Genomic DNA, 23,425 nt, shown 5'->3' on the forward strand with positions numbered 1-23,425 from the left:
CTGACAAATAAAAACGAGTATGAACTATACGGCAACTCAGAACGTATTAGAATTTTCGTCTATATAACTTTTCAATACAATTGAACTCAAGCACCTAATCTATTTATTAAATGAAATTTAGAAAACATATATGTTTGATCTTATAAAAACCTCGAACTGATGAACCGGTCATGAAGTAATGAGTTATTTTGACATTTTACAATTTTACAAAGGGACTACCTACATCACTACATGGTTGAGTTAAAATGATTTTTCAGTAAATTCTTAACATCTAATTTATAATCAGTTCACCTAGAATTCTTCTAACCGACCAAAACTTAATCAGTTAATCTAGTCAGAGTTAGGGATACATTTTTGTTTCACAAGTTTTACTTTATGTAATTATTCGTAAGACGCGTTCCTCATCGATTTTGTTTGACTCATATCTCTATCATTCAAATCAACAACCCAATAATAATTAAGTTGCATAGTATATTTATATAAAGTATATTATTTATATATAAGATAATGGAAATGTGATATTGCATGGGCTAAAAATGCATACGATGGAAGTTTTGGTGGTGCACATCTCAACTTTAGTGCAAGAAAGTACATCCATAAAGATATTATTATTATATGGCTTGGAGCCTTGAAAAGATAACAATACAAACAAAAAAATATACAAGTTTGACTTGTTTGCAAAATAATAATTGAGAATGATCATGTATCTCACGATGATTACAATTCGGATCAAACACAATCTTCTTTTTAAAAATTTTTTTTTGTCCAAAATCACACTTTTCATATTCAGTACATGATGATAATTCCCATGATATATAGTAAGTAATTATGTAGGAATTAGGATGATGTAGTAAACTACACTTTACTATATTAGAAAGACTAAAAACATAGTTGATAGTATAAAACATTCTTTCCAATTAGTAGATGTTTTGGGTCTCCACATGAATAAAAAAATATATATTTGGAATTACAAGTGTATTCTTATTTATAATAATTTTTAATTAAAATAAACTTGTGAAATTTATAAACTTTTGAAAGAAAAAAAAAACATTATCAGTTTGAAACAAAAGGAATATAATTTTATGACCATCGAACAACGTAACTCAATATTTTTTTCAAAAAATTACTTAATTAACGTACATTTAACAAAACGCACAACAAATAATGTAAACCTAACAATAATTTGGAATGGAAAGAATATTATTTATAACCAGTGTTCAAGAAAGCGGTCTAGGCGGCCGTCTAGGCGCTAGGCGCTCAGCAGACGCCTAGATGACCGTCTAACCCGCTTAAAATTACATACATTTTATTTTAATATTTATTTTTGATTTTTAAATTACATATAATTAAATTATTATGTTTTATATCTATATACGTAATTATAAACATTTATATGTTGTTAATATAACTTAAATAAATGTATTTTTCTTACCGTTGTTTATAATTTATAATTTTTTTATTTTAAAACATATATTTTAATATAATTATATATATATATATATATATATATATAATGTTTTATGTTGTAAACGCCTAAACCGCCTAAAAACCGTTTAGGCCCCGACTAAGCGTTCTAAGCGCTAGGCGTTGGGTCACCGCTCAGATACCGCCTAGCGCTTTCTTGAACACTGTTTATAACTAAGAGAGAACTCAATAACTTTCTATATTTACTTACCTAAAATAAAAAAAGCACGATAAATAGTATAGAAACTCCCAACTCTTTCGGTTTCCCTTTCCCCTTTTTAGAATTTTGGCAAAAGAGAAGCTTTGCTTATTCTATAAGTAATTCCAAACCTTAATTATGAAATTTACATTAATATCAAGATAAATTAACAGTAGTATATATAAATTCACTTGAAATTATTGATTTTGAAAAGATAAAACTAGATCGATATATACAAAACTAATATGATTGATATGCAAAGCTGATACATGTCGAGATAAATAAAATGGGTTCAAATCTATTGTTTTCGGTGCAACACACTGTAACAAATTTGAAATTGCCATAACAGTCACAGGAAATACCATAGTACAAGTGACACAAATCATGGTCTGTCTGACAATGACACAAGAAAAGAAGCTGCGTAGCTACATACTTGATTTTTAAATTTTTTCCTCTTTTCACATTAGCAGTCTTTATTTTATTTTCCTGCTTTTGTAAATTTCTTATAACGTCGAATTCACATGTCTCTTCCCTCTATATAACCCCCTCACTATGTTTACATCTCTCTTACAAACTCCCAAGAGCCTCGGAGCAACAAAACCACATTAAAAGAGTTCGCCGGAAAAACAAAACCAAAAAACATGCCGGCGAACAACAACACACCTCTCCTCACCATCTTTCTCCTCTTTCTTGGTTTGCTCCGGTTCGATTCATTCCCCGGTTTACAAGCTGCGACCGGAAAATTAGCTTCGGTTCCGGGATTATACGTGTTCGGAGATTCTTTAGTTGATGCCGGAAACAATAACTACTTACCAATATCAATATCCAAATCTAACTATCCACATAACGGCATCGATTTCCCGAACAAGAAACCCACCGGAAGATTCTGCAACGGCAAGAACGCCGCCGATGCTATCGGTGAGTTGTTATTATTATTATTATCATTCTCCGGTGGCTTTTTTTATTTTCTTTTGTATGAAATGAAATTGATAGTGTTGATATGTTATGTTATGGCAGACCACGATTGGTTCGATTTAGATAGCGTGACGTGCTGTCCATTAAAATTAAATATTTTTCACTTATACTTTATAAAAGAAAATGGTCAGACATTGAAAAAATATAATATTTTTATAAAGATAATGTTACACGAAGTTTTCTAACGATTAAGTTAGTTGTGGACGTCAATGTTTGTAGTACTCGAGATTGTTGACAAGTACTATGACATATCGAGTTTCATGTACGAGAGAGTTGTGTTTTTGGTAATTTATTAATTTAAACCTTGTTTTTGTTTTTGTTGGGTTGCTTAGCTGAGAAATTTGGTTTACCGTTACCGCCACCGTACCTCTCACTTAGAGGCCTACTAGAAAGGGAAACGAGAAAATCTGCCGCCGTGACCGGTGTGAATTTTGCTTCCGGTGGAGCCGGAATCTTTAACGGTTCCGACCAAAAACTAGTAAGTTTATATAAATAACTAAATATATATTCTCTTCCACATTATATATTTAAAATTTATGGAAAAGGAGGTCAAAAAAAAAGAAAAAATTATGGAAAATAATGAAATAGAGTATTGATTCGATGGGCAGCTTTATTTCTTACCGAAAGTTAGGCGAAAGATTTCAAGCACATAAAAAAAAAAAAAAAATTCAAGCACAAATATGATAAATGTCATTCATTTATGATATATCATCAGGGAATAATTAATTTAATATAAATTTAAACTTTAAAAAGATCGTGAAGATTTTTATTAATTAAACCTTAAAAGAAAACAGTGTTAGTCGTTGTTGATAAATAAATTAGAAAACTCATATACTACCTACCGATCACAATTAAATGTTACTATGTACTGTAATTGAAAAGTTTTGAGACTCGAGATGTCATTATGCTAATCGAACGAATAAATGTCACTAAAGACAACGAGATTCTGAGTTTCTTTTACGAGAGTAAATAAGACTTGAGTGTTTTCGGGGATATTTGTTTTGACTATCACAATTATTTCAATATCTTTTTAAAGATACAAAGGAAACCAAGGAAAAAAAAAAAAATCACAAAATATGCGGTGAGCGTGGATCGAACACGCGACCTTCAGATCTTCAGTCTGACGCTCTCCCAACTGAGCTATCCCCGCAATTTGTTATAAGTTTGTTAAGGACATTATTTATATGTTTTCAGGGACAAGCTATTCCTTTATCAAAGCAAGTGAACAATTGGCTCTCTATTCATAAAGATCTCTCGACTCAGCTTGGACCATCAGAAGCACAAGCTCACCTATCCAAATCTCTATTCACTGTTGTAATAGGAAGCAACGATCTTTTCGACTACTTTGGATCGTTCAAACTCCGACAACAGAGCAATCCTCAACAATACACACAATTAATGGCTGATAAACTCAAAGACCAATTAAAGGTATAAAACATAATAATATCAAGCATTCATGTGATCTTAGTTATATATGTTGATGATGATTAAATTTATTGAAAATTGTATCAACAGAGAATTCACGATAGTGATGCCCGTAGATTCCTTATAATCGGGGTAGGGCAGATCGGATGCACACCGGGAAAAAGAGCGAAGGACTCGACAATCCACGAATGTGACGAAGATGCAAACATGTGGTGCTCTTTGTATAACGATGCTCTAGTAAAAATGCTGCAACAACTCAAACAAGAATTGCAAGGCTCAATGACGTACACTTACTTTGACAACTTCAAGTCCTTACAAGACATTATCTCCAATCCCGCCCCTTACGGTACGTTGATGATATTGATATTTTGGGTATTAACATTTTCTTATCACCATTGATGAAAAATTAGGGATATACAATCAAACTGAAATCAAACCATATACTATATATATACTGAAATTGTGAGAAATAAACCACATTAAACTATCCAGATTACATGTCACTAGATTGGTAAACAAACTTTTGTATTCTTTCAATTATGTTTGACTTCTCTTTCATACTATAAAGAGATCTAGTAATAATCAATCTAAAATCTTAGTTCACATGAAATATTTCTTCCTAAAGGTATAAGAATTATATATTTTCAAATAATAAAAATTTAATAGTAAACAGAAATAGTTTACAAAGTAATATTACCAAGTAATACAAATATTTTTAGAAGTTTTTAAGATAACAGTTAATAAAGAATATTATAAAAGACCATATATTCCAAATGCCAAGCAACCGAAAAGTTCTAAAGTGGGATCATATAAAAGTGAGGGGACACAACACAACACACATGATCCACGTACCAAACTACCAAAGTGGTGATAGTACTAGAAAAGAAGAATAGAACATGGTAGCAAACAAGATTGAACCAACTTGTATCTAACACGGAAAAAACAAAACCGTTGTCGTTTTTGCTTATTTCAGGTTTTGCGGACGTGACATCAGCATGTTGTGGAAATGGCGGCGAATTGAACGCGGACCTTCCTTGTCTTCCCTTGGCAAAGTTGTGTTCAGACAGAAGCAAATATCTTTTTTGGGATCGCTACGGTCATCCCACAGAAGCTGCTGCTCGGACCATCGTCGACCTTATGTTATCTGATGATTCACATTACTCGTCTCCAATAACTCTCACTCAATTGGTCTCTACATGATCAATATATACACACGTCTTCGGTCTTTATTTTTTTTTGGGGAAAGAGTACATAATTAAGTAGACAAGTGGGATTTGGAGACTTGATTTGTATTCCTATACGTACTAATTTTGTTACCAACGAAATAGATAAGTTTTTAAATATTAATTTACTAGCTTTTCTCTGTTTCTATTTTATAAACCGGTATACCAGAGTTGTACCGGATAGATCGACATATACTACAACATCATGAAGCTGATACTATAAGTTAATTATCGAGTACATATGCCTGAGCTTCCTAGTAAGTTTGCATTTGCAACACACTAACATGTCGATCCTTTTCGGTTGCCACCGGTCAAGTTCATTTTCCAATTTAGCAGCAGCGACTGGAAAATTGGTCCCGGTTTAGCTAGTCTACGCACTCTTCACGGCGTTGATTTTTTTTCCCCGGAGTAATTTTTCTTTCTTTCTTTGAATTGAACTTGGTCGTGTGTGGGGATGTCAGACCACGATGGGTCATGATATTTAGATATCTTGACTTGCAAGTCATTAAAGTAATTAATTAAAGCTTAGAAAAAAACAAATATTGTAAGTCGTTGTTGATAAATAAATTAAAAACTTAAAAACTTATGTAATTGAACATGAAGTATTGAGACTTAAAATGTCATTATACAATTGAATGTAAACGAGCGATTAATTAACGTCATTAAATTCATTATACAATTGAATGGTAACGATCGAATAATTAACGTCATTAAATATTTGAGTGTCTTCGGGAATATTTCTCTTGAAATAAAATCTTTACAATACGAAAAATGAAAAAAATGGAAAAAAAAAATCAAAATCAGAAATATGCGGTGAGCGTGGATCGAACACGACCTTCAGATCTTCAGTCTGACGCTTTCCCAACTGAGCTATCCCCGCATTTTGTAAACTGTTCGCTAATGTTTAATTAATTATTACCATATTTCATATACCATATTAATTATTACCATATTAATCTAAGACCAACGAAAGCTATACGACCGAAGCAATAAACTCAAGTACTCAAAACAATGGATCTTATAACCTCTCTTTTCTAACATATACTAGGTACTATATGCGGAATAAATCAATTTAAAAAAAAAATTATGAGTAAATTATTATTTGAGATTTAAGATTCATTTGTATAAAACAAAATATGTAATTAAATTTTTTTTAGTTGATTCGAATTTGTGTTTATTTTCTGTAAAATACGTGTCACCCGTGAAATATTTAAACTTGGAAAAGAATTTTAAGGTGGTCTACAAAGTTTTGATGTCTTTTTGTGTGTCTAAAAATCAAATTCACATATTTTATGTTTCACATTATTATCTATATCACTATACCATTAAATAGATAAAGCAATATTTTTAAACTAATTGATTTAATTTAAACTAATCATAAGTTTAAAAATGCAATGAAAAAATGATAAAAGTGATAAATAAATGAATAATTTTTTTCTTGTTTGTGAAATGTAATTTACTTTTAATAAATAAATAGGTTTCGGAAATGATAATTAAATGCATTTTTGGATTTAATAGTTGATTAAATCTTTCATTTTTAAAAACTAATAGGAAAAAATATTAGCTAATAATATTTCAGTGGCATATTGATGTAAATAACAATGAGAAGTAAGAACATTTATTAAAAATGTACAGGAGATCTGTGAGCACGATACCTCAATGTTTTTGTGAGAGTGTTTCTCTTTTAACATTTAGGGATTTTATCATCACATGTGATGACTTGTTCTTTCTTAAATTAAAAAAAGTGCGACAACACTTTTAAATCGTCAATGGTACTCGAAAATCTAGAAGCGAGCCTAATCAGATAATGAGTAGTATTTCATACCGAGTCAAGCAGCCATTATAAAAAGGTTAAAAACCATGATCTAATACAACTAGTGTTGGTATTACTAGCTAGTTACAAATTTATAATGTAGTGGTTAAAAAACGTGTGGGTCAAGCCATCTCAGCCCTATCAAAATGGTCCGAGTCAAATTAGAATTTTTTGTCAATGTTTCGAAAAAAAAAGAAAATCAAAGTCAGGTCTTGCCCCATTTCAAAACAAAGTTAACCAAAAACCCTGCAAGACCAAAGCTATAAAAAAGTCGAAACATATTACTAGCAGTAGTAGTCACTATACAAAACCGGCTTGATTACACGGCTGAACCTGCCCATCACTTTTTTTTCACAACATCGCTAGATGAACCCATGAATCTAAAGCCACTTGGCGAAGCAACGTTCTAGTTACAACTATATCAAAAAGAAAACGAAATGGAATCAGTCCTACTACTATAAAGAAGGTTATAAAACACCCACAAGAAAGTTTGGACTATTGACCCCCAAAAAAAGAATAATACTAAATGCAACTTTACCCAAATGTTGAATTTCCACATTAAAAAAAGTTTGGACCATTTCAACATTTACAAACATGATATAACTAGACAAGAAAGAACACAACTAAAACTTTTATAGTATACAAAAGCTCTCTCTATGGAATGCTATTGCTATGTATGTTTTCTAAACCAACTTTTCCAAATTCGATTCAAAAAAAGGATCCGGAATAATTAAACCAATCAATTTCTCTATATTACATACCATTACCATAAAATCACATATTGCTCTAATTATCTCATTTTTGTAAGTACTAAATAAAATCTAGGGGAAAAGAAATATATTTAAATATTGACAATTGTCTTCGTAAATTCGTCTTCCTCTCCCCCCCCCCCCTCCTCGTTGATCTCACCTTCTTCTTCTTCTTCTTCATTCGTCTTCTCTATTTCCACAATCTTTCAATGTCGTGTAGTTGACAAAAAAAAAAAAAGAGAGAAAACTTTAATAACTTGCGCACGTACAGGTGCGCACGATAATGGAGACGGCGCCGCCGTCCTTTCTCTCTAAAGCTAGAACCGCCTTCAATTCCGCCGCTGCTAAAGCGGAGCGCGTCTTCACTGATCTCAAATCTGATCGTGGTATTAATAATTTTTTCAATTCCTCTCTCTCTCTCTCTTCCCCGTAGCTTCCGCTTCAGTTTTTGACTTTAATTTTGTTTTGTTTTTTCTCGTTCATTTACTAAAATTTGACTGATGATGAATAAGATGCTTATCGCTCCACCTCTCGTTTTTGGATTAATTCGAATTCTATTTTTGGGGTTCTTCTCTCTTGTCAAATTCGAATTCTATTTCTGTGTTTATTTTTTTCCTTTGTAGAGTCAAATTCAATTCTATTTTTTTTTTTTTGTTTTCTGGTGATTTTTATTTGATTTTTTTGAACTGGAATTGTTGAAGAGGAGGAGAAGCAATCAGCAAGGAATGAGAATGACTCTAAGGTTAGGTTCTTTGCACAGATACACACATTTTATGGAATCATTTCATCTTGCGCAATTAGATAGAATAACAGATTCGATTTTATAAAACAAATTCTGGGGAAACTGTGAATAGGAATGATTAATATACACATTTTAAAGGATTTGAAATTTTGGGGATTGAGATGTAGAAAGCTACTCACTTTTGTTCCTCATTACCCATTTTGGGATGATGATTAGAAAAAAAGCAGTTTACTTGAACCGTTTTGGATACTGTTAAGGAGATGTGTATAGTGTTGTTATGTGAGTGTTGATGAGATGCTATGTGAGTGTTGAGTGACTATAGGTACTTTTTTTGTAAGTTTATGCTGATTGGAAATGTTGGGAACAGGAGGAGAGTGAAGTGAAGCCTCAGGGATGGAGAGCTGCACATATTAGGAAGAAGCAAGAGTGGCAAAACAAACTGAAGAACTTGAGAATTGGGAGGAAAGAAGTTGAAGATCAAGAGAAGGCTGAGGATTTAACCATGGCTGCCCCTTTCTATGACGAGAATTTGTTTATTCTTAAAGCAAAGCAAGATCAAGAAGCCAAGGTATGATTAATTGGTCCAATTTTTTCAGATCGCTTTTGCTGCTACAAGCATTCTCAAAGCATGCTATTTCCCTGTAGTCAAGACGTTTTTTTTTGCTTCTCTGTGTTTATATTATTATCTTTGAACACCAATTTCTAGGCATCTGATGTCGGCTTCTTGGTAGAATCTTTAAATGCCGTTGATGTGAACAGCATCCCTCCAGCATCCGTTGTGAAGCAGCTGGCTGCAGCAATCGAGTGAGTCTTTAAACATAAGTTTCTACTTCATGTAGTTTCTGATGATTTTTTTCCCAAAAGATTCAGTTATGCCTACTGAGGTTTGAATTTGTAGCAATCCGTGAGGTGGTAGTATATGTGTTCACCAGTATATGTATTCTCTGGCTAAAGCATTTTGCAATGCTCCGCGCTGCTTTTCTCATTATTACCTTATGACTTCGTTTTTCCAGAGCGGGAAGAAGGGCTAAGACTGTGAAAGACTTTGTTGCATCGTCTGGAAGTTCATCACCAGTGAAGGAAAGGAGTGGCTTGAGCCTCTCTGCAGTGAAATCGTTGGTTCTTGGTGAAAAAGAGGATAAGCTTGGTTTTGATTCAGGAGATGAGGAAAAACTTGTTTCTCTAATAAATGCCTTGTTTAATGCGGGTAGGATTGCCGTACATGGAGATACTTTTGTTTTCATCAAACTATATTCGATTTACAGCTATTTATCTTCCCACTCGGCAAATATTTTACAGATAGTAGCTTCCTCAGCAGAAAGATTGTTTCTGAATTGGAGTCTCCTACCAACAAAGCATCTTTCGCAAAAGATCTTCATGCTGCTCCCCCTAGTAGCTTTGTTGTTAAGCTAGCTGAAGTAATTGGAAGTTTTACAACACCTAGGAGAATGGCTTTGTTCTGGTGCAGGGTGGTTGATGAAGTAAGTTTTGTGTTGCAAATTTTGGTTTCAGAATATTTCTTTTCATTTTAGTTCTTTCTTCCCTTTTCTTAGTGGATAGTTCACTCTGTTTGTTAACGTCCTTTGATAAGTCACTACAACAAAATGTGACGTATTGTAGCTCTTTTGATAATTTCTCTCAAATAATCTGGATGCGCAGTTGAGGAGATTTTGGGATGAAGAGAAACACATACCATGGATACCTTTGGACAACAATCCAGATTTGAAAAGTTGCCTACTGCACCAATGGTTACAGGTTATAAACTGCTGTCTTGCCAGGAAAGCACACTGCTTAGCTGCTTCCGAAGCATTAGATGCGGTAATGAGGCAAGCCAATCAAGAGTTAGGCGTTTCAGAAGCAATGGGTTCTCCGGCTTCTCTTTTGTATGCTAAAAGTAACTCTGGGGAACTCTTACTCCGCCTGGGCGTTAACCACCAAGTTGAGAACTTAACAATGTTGGAAACTGGTGAACCTGTGTATTCCCCAGTAACACAGGTTCGTAACTTCCGTCACAGTTGAAAAAACTGTAGCTACCTTCTCTATCTCTGAAGTCTTAGTGTTTATATCCATGTAGGAAGGTCCGCTGTTGACGGAAGATCTTATTAGAGAAACAGAGGAATTAGTACTTCGGACAGGGAGGTCAGTGCAATCATTTATTTTATCGTAGTTTAATATAAAATTTATATGCCGCAGCAATATTTTCCCTATGGGTTGTGAAAGTTAGTCAATCTGCTATTATATTTTAAATTGGTAACTGAAAAAGACCAGGAACAGTGTGTTAGATGAAAATAATAGACGCTTAATAATATATATTCCAGTTCATTAATATTTCAGATATTTTTCAGATATGCAATTATCTTGATAGATTGGATTGTTGTCTTTCTTATGGTTCAGCATGGGGGCTGGTTGTTCTCAACTCTTGTCTGACATGCAAGCTTTCAAGGTGATTATTAAAAATGAATACTCTTATTGATATTAGGAATATAAGCACTCATATAAGGAAACAAAATTGTAGCTCGTATGAAAATGAAATTGATTTAGATCTGTACCTCTCTATTAGGCAGCAAATCCTGGCTGTATTTTGGAAGATTTTGTGAGATGGCACTCTCCACCGGACTGGACTGAAAATGATAACTTGTCTGGTGATGACTCTTCACCCGTTCGAGGTCAATTAAGTACCCGGATGCAGAAAGAAGGTTCGACTTTTTCTCATATATTTGTCTTGCTCTCGTGATTTACCTGTGACCCAGTGTGGTTAAACCAAAACTTTAATCTTTCAAGTCGTGTTCTCAACTAGTCTTCCCAACATTTTTTTATTGTTAGGTAATTTATGGCGTGAGCTGTGGGAAACAGCTAAACCACTGCCTGCTGTTAAACAAGCACCTCTCTTTGATGAAGATTTAGCTGTGTAAGTTTCAATAAATATGTCATCTTAAATGTAGTGAACTGTATTTGATTGCTCATGGAGATCTTGTCCGTTGCTCATAACAGAGAAGGAATCTTGAATTCTTTGGAAGACATTCCAGCTGCTGAACTTTTTGAGCAGCTGTTTGTTTCACTAGTAAGTTTGTAACCACTCGAATCCCTAAATTTACGTTGTAGTATTTTCTTAGAATTAGGTTCTTTGATCTCCAGGAAACTGATAAATAACAAATTCTCTAACTTGCGCTATGTTAAACAGATGTCGTTGATTAAAAAGTTAAGATTTTAGCTGTAAACAACACTTTGACGATTGGATTGGTTCTTAAATTTTCAGCTTTCCCTGGGCTTTGTTATAGTGGAGCCAGTTGTAGCGACAAACGATGACTTGTCAAAGCTTTTCTTCGAATGCAAGGATTATGTGGTTGCTAGTTGTCAGGGAGGCGCATGGACTGATAAGCTTGATGATCTCTGCCAGGTACTTTACTAGAGCTGTGCACAGATTCCAAAACGTATAAACATGCTTGGAAATCTCAAAATAAAGATAAGAATGTTTTATCAGATGACAAAGTAACATACATTCTAATTGCATTTAACTTGTAGAACCAAAATAGAGTTAAGAATGTTTGATCAGATGACAAAGTAACATACATTCTAATTGCATTTAACCTGTAGAACCAAAATAGAAACTAAAGATGTGGTTTGTGTGTGTGTGTTTTTTGGTGTGAATAGGTGTACGAGACAGTGGAAACAATGCTATTACGTCCAGAAGAAGTTTTGAGATCAATGAAACAAACAGAGGATTCGCCATCAAGTGGGAGCGAAACGAAACGCCGGTTTAAGCGGCTTGGTTTCATATTTCGTGGTAGTAAAGAACGAAAGCAGACAAGAGTTCCATCAGAAACTGAACAGAAAAGTACCGAACCTAGCCCGCGCCAATCATTCTCTAGTCTTTTTGATGGCAAGTCGTCTCTGTTTGGAAAGAGACCTCCTAGACCTGAAAATGTGACTCTTGTTTGAACTCTTCCTATTTATTTGATTTGTTTCATCTGGTTTTGAGTAAATTTCTCAGGTTTTTTTGTTTTTGCTTTTCTCGGTTTTTAGGTGGTTAAGTTGATCAATTGGTTGGTAACTGTAAAGTTATCTCATTTAAAACATTTCTGAAGGGAAATTTAATATGGTGAAATGGAAATAAATGGAAATGAATGTATATGATGTATAAGTTTTGAGTTTGTTAACCAAGTAGAAAATAGAAAAGGGAAGGTAAATGATACTTTGGTAAAAATAACTATCGAAAAAGATTGGTGTTACTTTTGTGACGGTGTCCACAAAGTTTTGTAGTTTTGTTTAAAAAATAAAAAACAATATTACAATTTTTAAGACTGCAAATGGTTGACACAAAATACCAAGTTGTAAGAGCTTAATGAACATTCAACTAATTTTTCATCATTTGAGATGAAGGAGTTAAAAAAAAGGTTCAGCCCATTCAATTTTAAAATCAAAAAATGAACAAATTATAAAGAAAAAGTGTTCAACTTGTTCATCTAATTTTTTGGTGAGGCAAAAAAAAAAATCAACTTATGGTGCAAATGGATGTCTACGATTGAAGGGTTGAAAAAAACAATCATTCAACTAATTAATTGGCTAAATAGTGATTGAATGAGTTTAACAATATTCTCTTATTGTTTTTCTATTTTTTTCAACTTTTTTAGTTAAATAAATTTAATTAGTTTTCAACATCTTCAACTCAAATGGTGGAAATGAAAAATGAATAATGTTTTTCAACCCATTATTCATCTCAAATCGTACAACTATTTTCACCCTTACTAATTTTCAACAATTTATATTTTAGACGACCATTTGCAGCTTTAATCAAACAAAATATTCGCTGGTGAAAGCACTTTATCACTAAAATTTCAAACAAGTTAAACACTAATGTAATTTTCTTTAGTTTTTTTTCCAGTAGTTGGTTTTATCACACAAGCTTTGTTATATCACTTTGATATAATTTTGGTTTTTTCCCCTCATTTATTGTTTAAATCTGGAAAAATCATAGAATTATAACAATAAATCAAAGAAAAAAAAACTAGAACTATTTGTCAACTACTCCTAAATTACCCTTTGCAATTGATTCAGCCAATTTTTTTTTTTTTAAAAGATATTTTTTTAGGAAATTGATGAAGAAGACATTAAAATAACATCAAAAATATACCGTTTTTATTGCCGTTTTGAATGGATAAAATATGATATATAAAGTTTAGAATACAAATTCTAAATTTTATATATCATATTGCTCAACCGATATATAAAATTTGGTATAACATATTTGCTCATATTTGGTATAACATTAAATTTGGTATAACATATTCTAAATACAGATTCTAAATTTTATATATCATATTTGCTCAACCGTTTTTATCGTCTTTCTTGCTCATCCGATCCACCACAACTAATATGGCATTAACTCCATGAGAGACAGGCAACCCTTCAATGAAATCCATATTGACATCTTCCCAAATCTGCTTAGGCACCGGCAAAGGTTGAAGCAACCCAACAGGAGAGAGAGTCGAATACTTGTGCGTCTGACACACACCACATTCAGAAACGAACTTCTGGACATCACGAAGCATGCCCTTCCAGTAAAAAGACTGCTGCAAATGTTTCAATGTCTTCAACACGCCTGAGTGACCGCCTAGCTGGCTACTACGATACTCTGCCAACAAGAGAGACACACAACAACCCTTCGCAGGAACCACTAACCGACTTTTATACCACAGCCGACCCTCCAAAATCTTGTAGTGACCATATTGCAAAGGATCCTTCAACACCGCCTGCAACAGGGCTTGAATATCCTTATCCGCATCAATCTCCTTCAAAATATCCTGCACTTGCAAAGCAGATGGAATAGTTAAGCCAAACAAAAATATGGAACAAGTCAAGTAGTCAGGGTGGTGAATCCTGGATAACCCATCCGCCGCTTTATTATCAACCCTTTGTTTGTACACGATTTCAAACTCATAAGGTAATAGTTTGATAAGCCATTTCTGGTATTCCATCAACACTTCACGTTGCTCGAACAAGAATTTCAAACTTTTTTGGTCCGTATGCACTGTGAAACGATGACCAAGCAGATAATGCTTCCACTTCTGAATGGATAACACAATCGCCATTAACTCTCGTTCATACACCGAGTTAGCCTGTTCCCTGTCAGTCAAAGCATGACTAAAGAAAGCAATTGGCCTCTGATCCTGCATTAGGACTGCCCCCAAACCAAACCCTGAAGCATCAGCTTCGACCACAAACACCTTAGAGAAATTAGGCAAAGCTAATATCGGAGTCGTCGCCATTGCACCTTTCAATTTATCAAACGCCATTTGCGCCTCAACACTCCAAGTAAATTGATCTTTCTTCAATAACTCTGTCAACGGCTTGGCGAGAGAGCCATATCCTTTCACAAACCTGCGATAATAACCAGTGAGCCCCAAAAACCCACGCAACTCCTTCACTGACTTAGGAGTAGGCCACTGAGTCATTGCACTAGTCTTCTCAGGATCTGTAGACACTCCCGATGATGTGATAATATGTCCCAATAGTCAATCTTATGCTGAGCAAATAAACACTTCTTCTTGTTCACAAACAACTTGTGTTCCTCAAAAATTTTCAACACCACCAAGAGATGCTCCAAATGCTCCGTCATGTTAGCACTGTAAATCAACACATCATCAAAAAAGACTAAGATGAACTTGCACTGGTAAGGTCGAAAGACAAAGTTCATCAAAGCTTGAAATGTCGTTGGGGCGTTGGTCAGGCCAAAAGGCATAACCAAGAACTCGTAATGGCCATCGTGCGTACGGAAAGCTGTTTTCTCCACATCTTCAGGCTTCATCCATATTTGATGATACCCATCACATAAATCCAGCTTTGAAAACACTTGTGCACCATCCAATTCATCCAACAATTGAACAATAACCGGAATTGGGAACTTATCCACCACTGTAGCTCTATTCAAAGCTCGATAGTCCACACAAAAACGCCACGAGTGATCCTTTTTCTTCACCAATAATACTGGACTAGAATATGGGGTGTGACTGGGACAAATAGTGCCCTCTTCCAACATATCCTTCACCATCTGCTCCATCACTTCCTTCTGAGCATGAGGATATCGATAAGGCCTTACACTAACAGCTCCCACCCCTGGTAACAAAGTAATAGAGTGTTCATGTTCCCGAACAGGAGGCATTCCTGTAGGAGGAACAAACACATGATCAAATCTCTTCAACACTTCCTCTATTTCACTTGGCCAAGTTCCCAACAAAGCAGCATCTCGACTTTGCTCCAACGAATACACACCAAAATTGTCAATAACATCAAAGGAGGTGGATGGCGAAGAGAAAAAGGAAAGACGCAAGTTGGAATCTCCCAATAACCGCACTCTCTGACCCTGATGCAAAAATGACATTTCATGCGTCTCCCAATTGATGGTACAGTCACCCAAAGTCCTTAACTAAAAAATGCCTAAAATCACATCCACCTGACCCAAGTCTAAGACAACAAAGTCCGTAGTGAAAGTAAGGCCCTGCACCGTGAAGTTCACACCCAAACAAACACCAGACCCTCGCACTGTCACTCCCGTCCCCAAAAGAATATCCAAAGAACTATGGGAAGTGACCCGCAACTTCAATTTCTTCGCCAACTCTGGTGTAATAAAGTTGTGAGTAGCTCCACTATCCAGCATCAACAAAGCATCACCCTTATTAACCTGACCCCGCAGTTTGGTAGTTCGAGGGGAAGAGATACCCATAAAAGAACTAAAAGATAACTCCATCAACTGACCAACTGGTGCTTCAGGCAACACCGAGTCTTCCTCCTCATCCGTACGGTGCTCCTGCAAATTCAACCACAAAATCATTCAATACTGTCAGAATTTGAAGTTCTTTATGCGGACATTCATGTCCCTTGAACAACTTGCCCTGACATTTGAAACAAATGCCCTTCCTCCTCATATCATCTAACTCCGCACTTGTTCTGTGTTTTTGAGGACGAGAGAAGGCAAAAGAAGACGCCACCCTCACAACAGCTGGTTTGTCCACTACTTTACTTGAGTCTGTAAAAGTGGACCTAGATTTCCAACTGTGTAAAGGAGTCGGGACCGTCACCTTAGCAGCCGGAATCAGTTGTTGTTGTTGCTCGACACCTTTAGGTAACTCTCTTTGCATCACAGTCCGCAAAGTACTCGTCTCCATGGATAATGCAACCGCAATTAACTCAGGCAAGTCTTGTGGCTTCATCATTTAAACCAACTCCTGCATCTCTGGCTTCAAACCATTCAAAAAAAATGCCTTCTAACTTTGCATCATCTAAACCAGAATCTTGTGCAGACAGATCCTCAAACTTCCGTACAAAATCAGCGATTGAACCATCTTGTTTGATGCAAACAAACTCTGGCTAGGTCCTTTCACTCGCAAATTCCCGAAACGAAGAAGTAAACGCTTCTTAAAGTTACACCAAGAATCAAACAGAACACGATTAATCTCCCAGTTGAACCATCCCAACGCATCACCAGCCAAATGCACCGAAACCAGATCTAATTTCTCCAAATCGGAGAATCCACCAATGCGAAAGTAACGCTCTACGAACGACAACCAACCATGGATGTTCACACCATCAAACACTGGCATGTCGACATTCTTAAGCAATTTTTCGTGATACTCCGGTCCAAAGTTACTACGGCGAGGTTCTGAGACTCGAGGAGATACCTGAGAAAAATCCTCGTGATAGAATGATAACATATTCTATAGTTTGCTCTTTATTTATAAAAACTAGAATATATTTTCTAACATTTACTTATGTTCTAAAATTGTAAGAAAGCATTTTCTTTTAATTTTCTATCTATTCTATAAAAAGATAGGAAACAAATTCTATGTAAACTCCATTTAAAAAGTGTTCCCAAAATCAAAATCTAACCAACCAAATATAGTGTTTACAAAATAAAAACCCTATCTAAAAACTAAGGCATATGTCAACCATAGCAAAAAGACATAAAACTCTATATTATACTACTATCAATACTCTAAATTCTTGTAGTGTAATTTAAAATTAGTTAACAATTATGAAAGAATAATATAAAACAAATAGATTGAAGAATAATACAAAAAAAAAAAAAATGATTTGGACTTATTTGAGAGGATATAACAATAATATGAAATCTCAAGTTTTGTAAGCAAGAGAATCGAAAATATTGTTTTGTTATTTTCAAACTATAATCTTGTAGTATAATCTATAACATGCCATAAAAAAATAACAAAATTGTTATAAACCACTTAAGGATGGACTCCATAACCAAGCCCATATACGGTCACGATCCATGAAGCTCATCGGCTAGAAGCAAAGGCCCATCGGCCATGAGTATTAGACTAAGTCGGTTATGGGCTTAAGCCTTTGTATTTACTATATATATGTAACCTCATTTGATTATCAATAATGAGAACAAGAGAATTACTTCATTCGATTCTCTAGTTTACAACACGTTATCAGCACGATCGTTCTAGAGATCCAGCTGAGTAAAAACCCTAACCGTCGCCGTTCAACTTTCTTCTTCCATCAAAAACCTAAACCGCCATCGTTCCTCCACTTCATCCGAAAGCAGTTCGAGGTTCGTGATCCGGTACGTGTGTGGTTCGCGGTTCCAAGACGTGAGCAGTACAAGGAGCGGTCCGAGATCTGTTCGTGGGAAAGCAGCTTGCAGTTCTGTTCGAGGTTTGTGGTTCGTGATCAAGGGAAAATCTGAGGTCTTTAGCTTCCAGATCAAAACCGGTCAGACCCCTTTGGTGTTAAGGTAATATCGAAACTTATGGGACCATATAATCGAACTTGAATCTTAAAACTATTGAACCCTAAACATGCAAGTACACAACCAACAAAGCTTAAAGATCTCTAAATTACTAAAACTTTAAAATCGGATTTATGAAAGTTTAGGGTTGCTAGATTGATTGCAAAATTGAACAGTTTATACCATAATTAAAATCCGGTTGATTGTTGTTGCTTGGTTGTTTCATATGTTGCATGCATCATTGAGTTTAAATTGAACCTTGCATAGATAAAAACTTGAATCAATTATTGCTTAAATTGTTTCTGTAAATTCGGCTGCATAAACCATAAAAATCGATTGCATAAACTTATCCTAGGTTGTTAAAATTATTAGATAACTTCCAAACTAATTTTAGTAATTATCCTAAAACCTAGAAAATATTTCCTAATGTTCTCCTAATTAGAATAGGAAATTTAAGAAAAAGGAAATTTTCTAAAACTCAAAACTATTTAAGAAAAAGGAAATTGTTGCATACTAGTATCTATCTAGGTTTGTTGTCTTGCATGCATGAATTAAACCACGAAAATTTGAGTGAAAGTAAGGCATGTTTCGGTCTCAAATACCGCATGGCCTAAGGCATGTTTCGGTCTCAAATACCGCATGACCTAAATATTTATTGCATGGATCGGTCTATTATTACCGCATGCTAATGATCGGTTGTCTATTTATGTGTTATGCAGATGGCAAGGCTCAACAACTTAGACTATGCCGCCTTGAATGCTTCTGGAGACAATTACTTGCAATGGGCATTGGACACTAAGACCATGCTAAAGTCAAAGGACTTGTTTGAATGCATTGAGGAAGATTTTAACTGTACTGACAAGCAAAAGTACAAGGCCATTATGCATATGCGCCATCACCTTGCTGAGAGTCTCAAGAATCAGTACCTCACCATAGAAAATCCTCTTGACCTTTGGACAGAGCTTAAACGCAAATACGAACACCAACAGACGATGCTCCTACCAAAGGCTCAATTTGATTGGAAAAACCTAAGGATACAGGATTACAAATCCGTGGATGAGTATAACTCAGAGCTTTTTAAGATTGTCTCACTCCTTAGGTTGTGTGGTACTGAGGTGACCGAGAAGGAGCTCCTAGAGAAGACATTCTCTACTTTTCACACTAACAATATACTGCTTCAGCAACAATACCGTGAAAAGGGGTTTAAAACCTATGGAGACCTAATCTCGTGTTTACTGCTAGCTGAGCAGAACAATGAGCTATTGATGATGAATAGTGCAATGAGACCTCCTGGTACAGCTCCGTTACCAGAAGCTCACAAGGTTGACTTAGCAAAGAAAAACCCTCAAGAGCCTAAAGATCCAAAAGAGCCTAAAGAGCCCAAGGAGACCAACTATGTCCACAGAGAAAGACACTATGGCCGTGACCGTGGTGGCAGAGGACGTGGTGGTCGTGGACAGTATCAAGCTAGCCGCTTTGATGGTTATGGCCGTGGAGGCCGTGGCCGTGGTGGTAGGGGCCATGGGTCCTTTAAACCACAATCCAAGGCTAAATCGGTTTGTCACCGATGTGGTATGTCTAACCATTGGTCCAAGAATTGCAGAACAGCCCAACATCTTATTGATGCATATCAAGAGATTTTGAAGAAGAACCCAGAAGCCAACTATGTGCATCTCGATGGTGAAGATGACTTCGACCATGAGAATGATGATTCACTAGTCTATGAGACTTCTGATTGCTTTAAAGAAGATAACTAATTTTAATTATGGATTTGGTTTAATTTCTATGCTTTTATGTTTTAATTTCGGTTTATGTATTGGATAATTATTTTGGGTTAAATTCAATGATTTTTATTTCAATATATATTTGCTTGTTTTATTAAAAATTAAAACAAAATTATTGTCATTATAGAAATGGCCGAGGATATGAGTGTACTAGTGGTGGACAGTGGATCCAGCCACACAATATTGAAGGATAAAAGATATTTCATAAACCTCATAATGAAAAATGCCAATGTTAGTACAATTGCGGGTATAACAAGCTTAATAGAAGGCTACATCCAAGCTCACATATTATTAACTAATCGCACACATATTGAACTAAGTGATGCCTTGTACTCACCCAACTCTAAAAGAAGTTTATTGAGCTTTAAAGACATTCGATTGAATGGTTATCATGTTGAAACAAAGGGTGAAGGAAACAAAGAATTTCTATACATTACTGAAATCGTGAATGGGCATAAGAAGGTCCTAGAGACTATACATGCACTAGCCACTGGTTTATACCATGCTAAGATAACATGATAGAAGCTAATTTGGCAAAGAATAAAATGTTCAATGAACAGGTCACTCTATGGCATGACCGGCTTGGCCATCCAGGTTCTAACATGATGCGTAAGCTTATTATGAATTCAAATGGGCACACTCTTAAAGAGAGAAAAGTTATCCCTAAACATCTCACGTGTGTAGCATGTGCACAAGGGAAACTTATGATAAGGCCATCACCAGTAAAAGTCACTAAAGAGACTTTAAACTTTCTGGAAAGGATACAAGGTGATATATGTGGACCAATACACCCACCTTGTGGGTCGTTTAGATATTTTATGGTTATGATCGATGCATCAACCAGATGGTCACACGTTTGCTTGTTATCCACAAGGAACCTAGCATTTGCTAGACTGTTGGCTCAAATTATAAGACTAAGAGCACATTTTCCAGATTTTCCACTTAAGACTATACGTCTAGACAATGCTGGTGAATTTATATCCCAAGCGTTTAATGATTATTGTATGTCCATGGGGGTGAGTGTGGAACATCCTGTGGCACATGTCCATACACAAAATGGATTGGTTGAATCCTTCACTAAACGAATACAATTGATAGCTCGGCCATTGTTAATGAGGTCGAGGCTTCCTGTGTCGGCTTGGGGACATGCAGTTTTACATGCAGCAGAGCTTATACGCATCAGGCCATCTAGTGAACATAAGTATTCACCATCCCAACTATTAACGGGTCATGACCCAGACATATCCCATCTCAAAACTTTTGGGTGTGCCGTTTATGTACCTATTGCTCCACCACAGAGAACTAAGATGGGACCTCAAAGGAGGATGGGAATATATGTTGGATATGAGTCTCCCACCATTATTAAGTATCTTGAGCCAACTACAGGAGATTTATTTAAGGCCAGATACGCGGACTGTCAATTTACGGAATCTGAATTTCCTATGTTGGGTGGAGAGACAAGCAAGCTGGTTAAAGAATTAACATGGAATCAAACATCCTTAAATTGGCAAGATCCTCGAACTCTAGCATGTGATGCAGAGGTTCAAAAGATTATTCATTTACAGAAGCTAGCTAATCAATTGCCAGATTCCTTTGCTGACCCAAAGAGAGTAACAAAATCGTACATACCAGCTTGTAATGCACCAGTACGTATTGATGTTTAGAAAGAACACAATAATCAAGTTGCTACAGAGTCTAAGCCACGTTTGAAACGAGGTAGACCATTAGGTTCCAAAGATAAGAACCCTCGGAAATCTGAGAAAGGTGCAAATCAAACCGAGATGAAGGAAATTACAGACATGGCCGCGGCAAATCCTAAGGTACCAAATGAGGTTTGGGACGCTGAACCTCAAGGTCCTGAAGGTATTGATAATAATGAGATCTCAATCAATTATATCATGTCTGGAATTCAATGGAACCGAAAAGATGTTGACATCGATGAAATGTTTGCATACAAGGTAGCACTTGAAATAAATGAGGATCATGAACCCACGTCTATATTAGAGTGCACTCAAAGTAAAGATTGGCTAAAGTGGAAAGAAGCCATTGACGTGGAGTTAAAATCTTTAAAGAAGAGAAGTGTGTTTGGTCCGATCTTAAGGACAACACCTGAAATAAAGCCAGTTGGACATAATTGGGTCTTTGTAAGAAAGAGAAATGAGAATAATGAAATCGTGAGATATAAGGCACGGCTTGTAGCACAAGGATTCTCTCAAAGACCAGGAATAGACTATGAGGAGACATACTCCCCTGTGATGGATGCAACAACATTTAGGTACTTAATAAGTCTGACTATAAGAGAAAAACTGGATTTGCGGTTAATGGATGTTGTAACTGCATACTTATATGGTCCACTGGATAATGAAATCTATATGAGATTACCAGAGGGTATTGAGATCAAAGATAAGAGTGGTTCTCGAGAACAGTACTGCATTAGGCTGAACAAATCCCTTTATGGACTGAAACAAAGTGGTCGAATGTGGTATAATCGATTAAGTGAGTATTTAGCTAAAGAAGGCTATAAGAATGACCCAATCAGTCCATGTATTTTTATAAAGAAGTTTGCAAACAAAGGGTTTGTTATTATAGCAGTGTATGTGGATGATTTAAACATCCTTGGTACCTCTCGAGAAATCGCCCAAACAGTAGAGTATTTAAAGAAAGAATTTGAAATGAAAGACCTAGGTAAAACTAAGTTCTGTTTGGGATTACAGCTTGAGTACAGAAATAATGGAATCCTTGTGCATCAAATGACATATACAGAAAAGGTATTCAAGAGGTTTAATATGGACCAGGCTCACCCATTTACCAGACCAATGGTTGTAAGGAGTCTTGACTTGGATAAAGATCCATTCGGTCCAAAGAAGGCCGATGAAGAAGTCCTCGGTCCTGAAGTGCCATACGTCAGTGCTATATGAGCGTTAATGTTCTTGGCTAGCCACACTAGACCGGACATATGTTTTGCCGTGAACCTCCTAGCAAGATTTAGTTCTTGTCCGACCCAAAGGCACTGGAGCGGTATTAAACATGTTCTGCGTTACCTACAAGGAACGACAGACTTTGGTTTATTTTATATTAACCATAACAAGGAACGTTAAGTTGGTTTTGCTGATGCAGGTCACTTATCGGATCCACACAACTCAAGGTCTCAAACCGGTTATGTGTTTACACACGGTGGTACAGCGATATCATGGCGTTCTATGAAGCAAAGTATTGTGGCCACATCATCAAATCGTGCGGAAATCTTAGCAATTCATGAAGCCAGCCGAGAGTGTGTTTGGTTGAGATCGATGACTCAACATA

At 35.7% G+C, this 23,425-nt stretch overlaps 3 protein-coding genes and 2 non-coding genes across 8 annotated transcripts; 3 read left to right on the forward strand and 2 right to left on the reverse strand.

The window, feature by feature from the left end:
* The first annotated feature begins 1,975 nt into the window (after positions 1-1,975).
* On the forward strand, positions 1,976-5,410 carry LOC104761526 (GDSL esterase/lipase At5g55050). Its single transcript, XM_010484624.3, has 5 exons — positions 1,976-2,581; positions 2,971-3,116; positions 3,833-4,066; positions 4,154-4,409; positions 5,037-5,410. The coding sequence occupies exons 1-5, from the start codon at positions 2,305-2,307 to the stop codon at positions 5,261-5,263; spliced, it is 1,140 nt and encodes a 379-aa protein (XP_010482926.2). The 5' UTR covers positions 1,976-2,304; the 3' UTR covers positions 5,264-5,410.
* TRNAF-GAA (transfer RNA phenylalanine (anticodon GAA)) lies at positions 3,716-3,788 on the reverse strand. The gene has a single exon. It is a non-coding gene; the product is annotated as a tRNA-Phe (tRNA).
* Positions 5,411-6,095: 685 nt separating the features above from the next.
* TRNAF-GAA (transfer RNA phenylalanine (anticodon GAA)) lies at positions 6,096-6,166 on the reverse strand. The gene has a single exon. It is a non-coding gene; the product is annotated as a tRNA-Phe (tRNA).
* Positions 6,167-7,733: 1,567 nt separating this feature from the next.
* LOC104761528 (uncharacterized) lies at positions 7,734-12,728 on the forward strand. Of its 4 annotated transcripts, none has more exons than XM_010484625.3 (14): positions 7,734-8,234; positions 8,550-8,590; positions 8,958-9,158; positions 9,297-9,394; positions 9,604-9,797; positions 9,890-10,071; positions 10,250-10,585; positions 10,665-10,729; positions 10,985-11,033; positions 11,151-11,286; positions 11,414-11,498; positions 11,582-11,651; positions 11,847-11,987; positions 12,242-12,728. In XM_010484625.3, the coding sequence occupies exons 1-14, from the start codon at positions 8,132-8,134 to the stop codon at positions 12,527-12,529; spliced, it is 1,989 nt and encodes a 662-aa protein (XP_010482927.2). In that variant the 5' UTR covers positions 7,734-8,131; the 3' UTR covers positions 12,530-12,728. The 4 variants fall into 4 exon arrangements, 2 of the variants coding, with proteins under 2 accessions (XP_010482927.2, XP_087355403.1); XR_015588929.1 differs by having other exon boundaries at positions 7,766-8,234; positions 10,648-10,729; XR_015588928.1 differs by having other exon boundaries at positions 7,766-8,234; positions 10,936-11,033.
* A 6,329-nt stretch (positions 12,729-19,057) lies between these two features.
* LOC147923007 (uncharacterized) lies at positions 19,058-20,095 on the forward strand. Its single transcript, XM_087497866.1, has one exon. The coding sequence runs from the start codon at positions 19,058-19,060 to the stop codon at positions 20,093-20,095; it is 1,038 nt and encodes a 345-aa protein (XP_087353992.1).
* The last annotated feature ends 3,330 nt before the right edge of the window (positions 20,096-23,425 follow it).

The sequence above is a fragment of the Camelina sativa genome, chromosome 18 (assembly GCF_030686135.1).
Source record: "Camelina sativa cultivar CO46 ecotype springtype chromosome 18, ASM3068613v1".
In the NCBI taxonomy this organism is placed as follows: domain Eukaryota; kingdom Viridiplantae; phylum Streptophyta; class Magnoliopsida; order Brassicales; family Brassicaceae; genus Camelina; species Camelina sativa.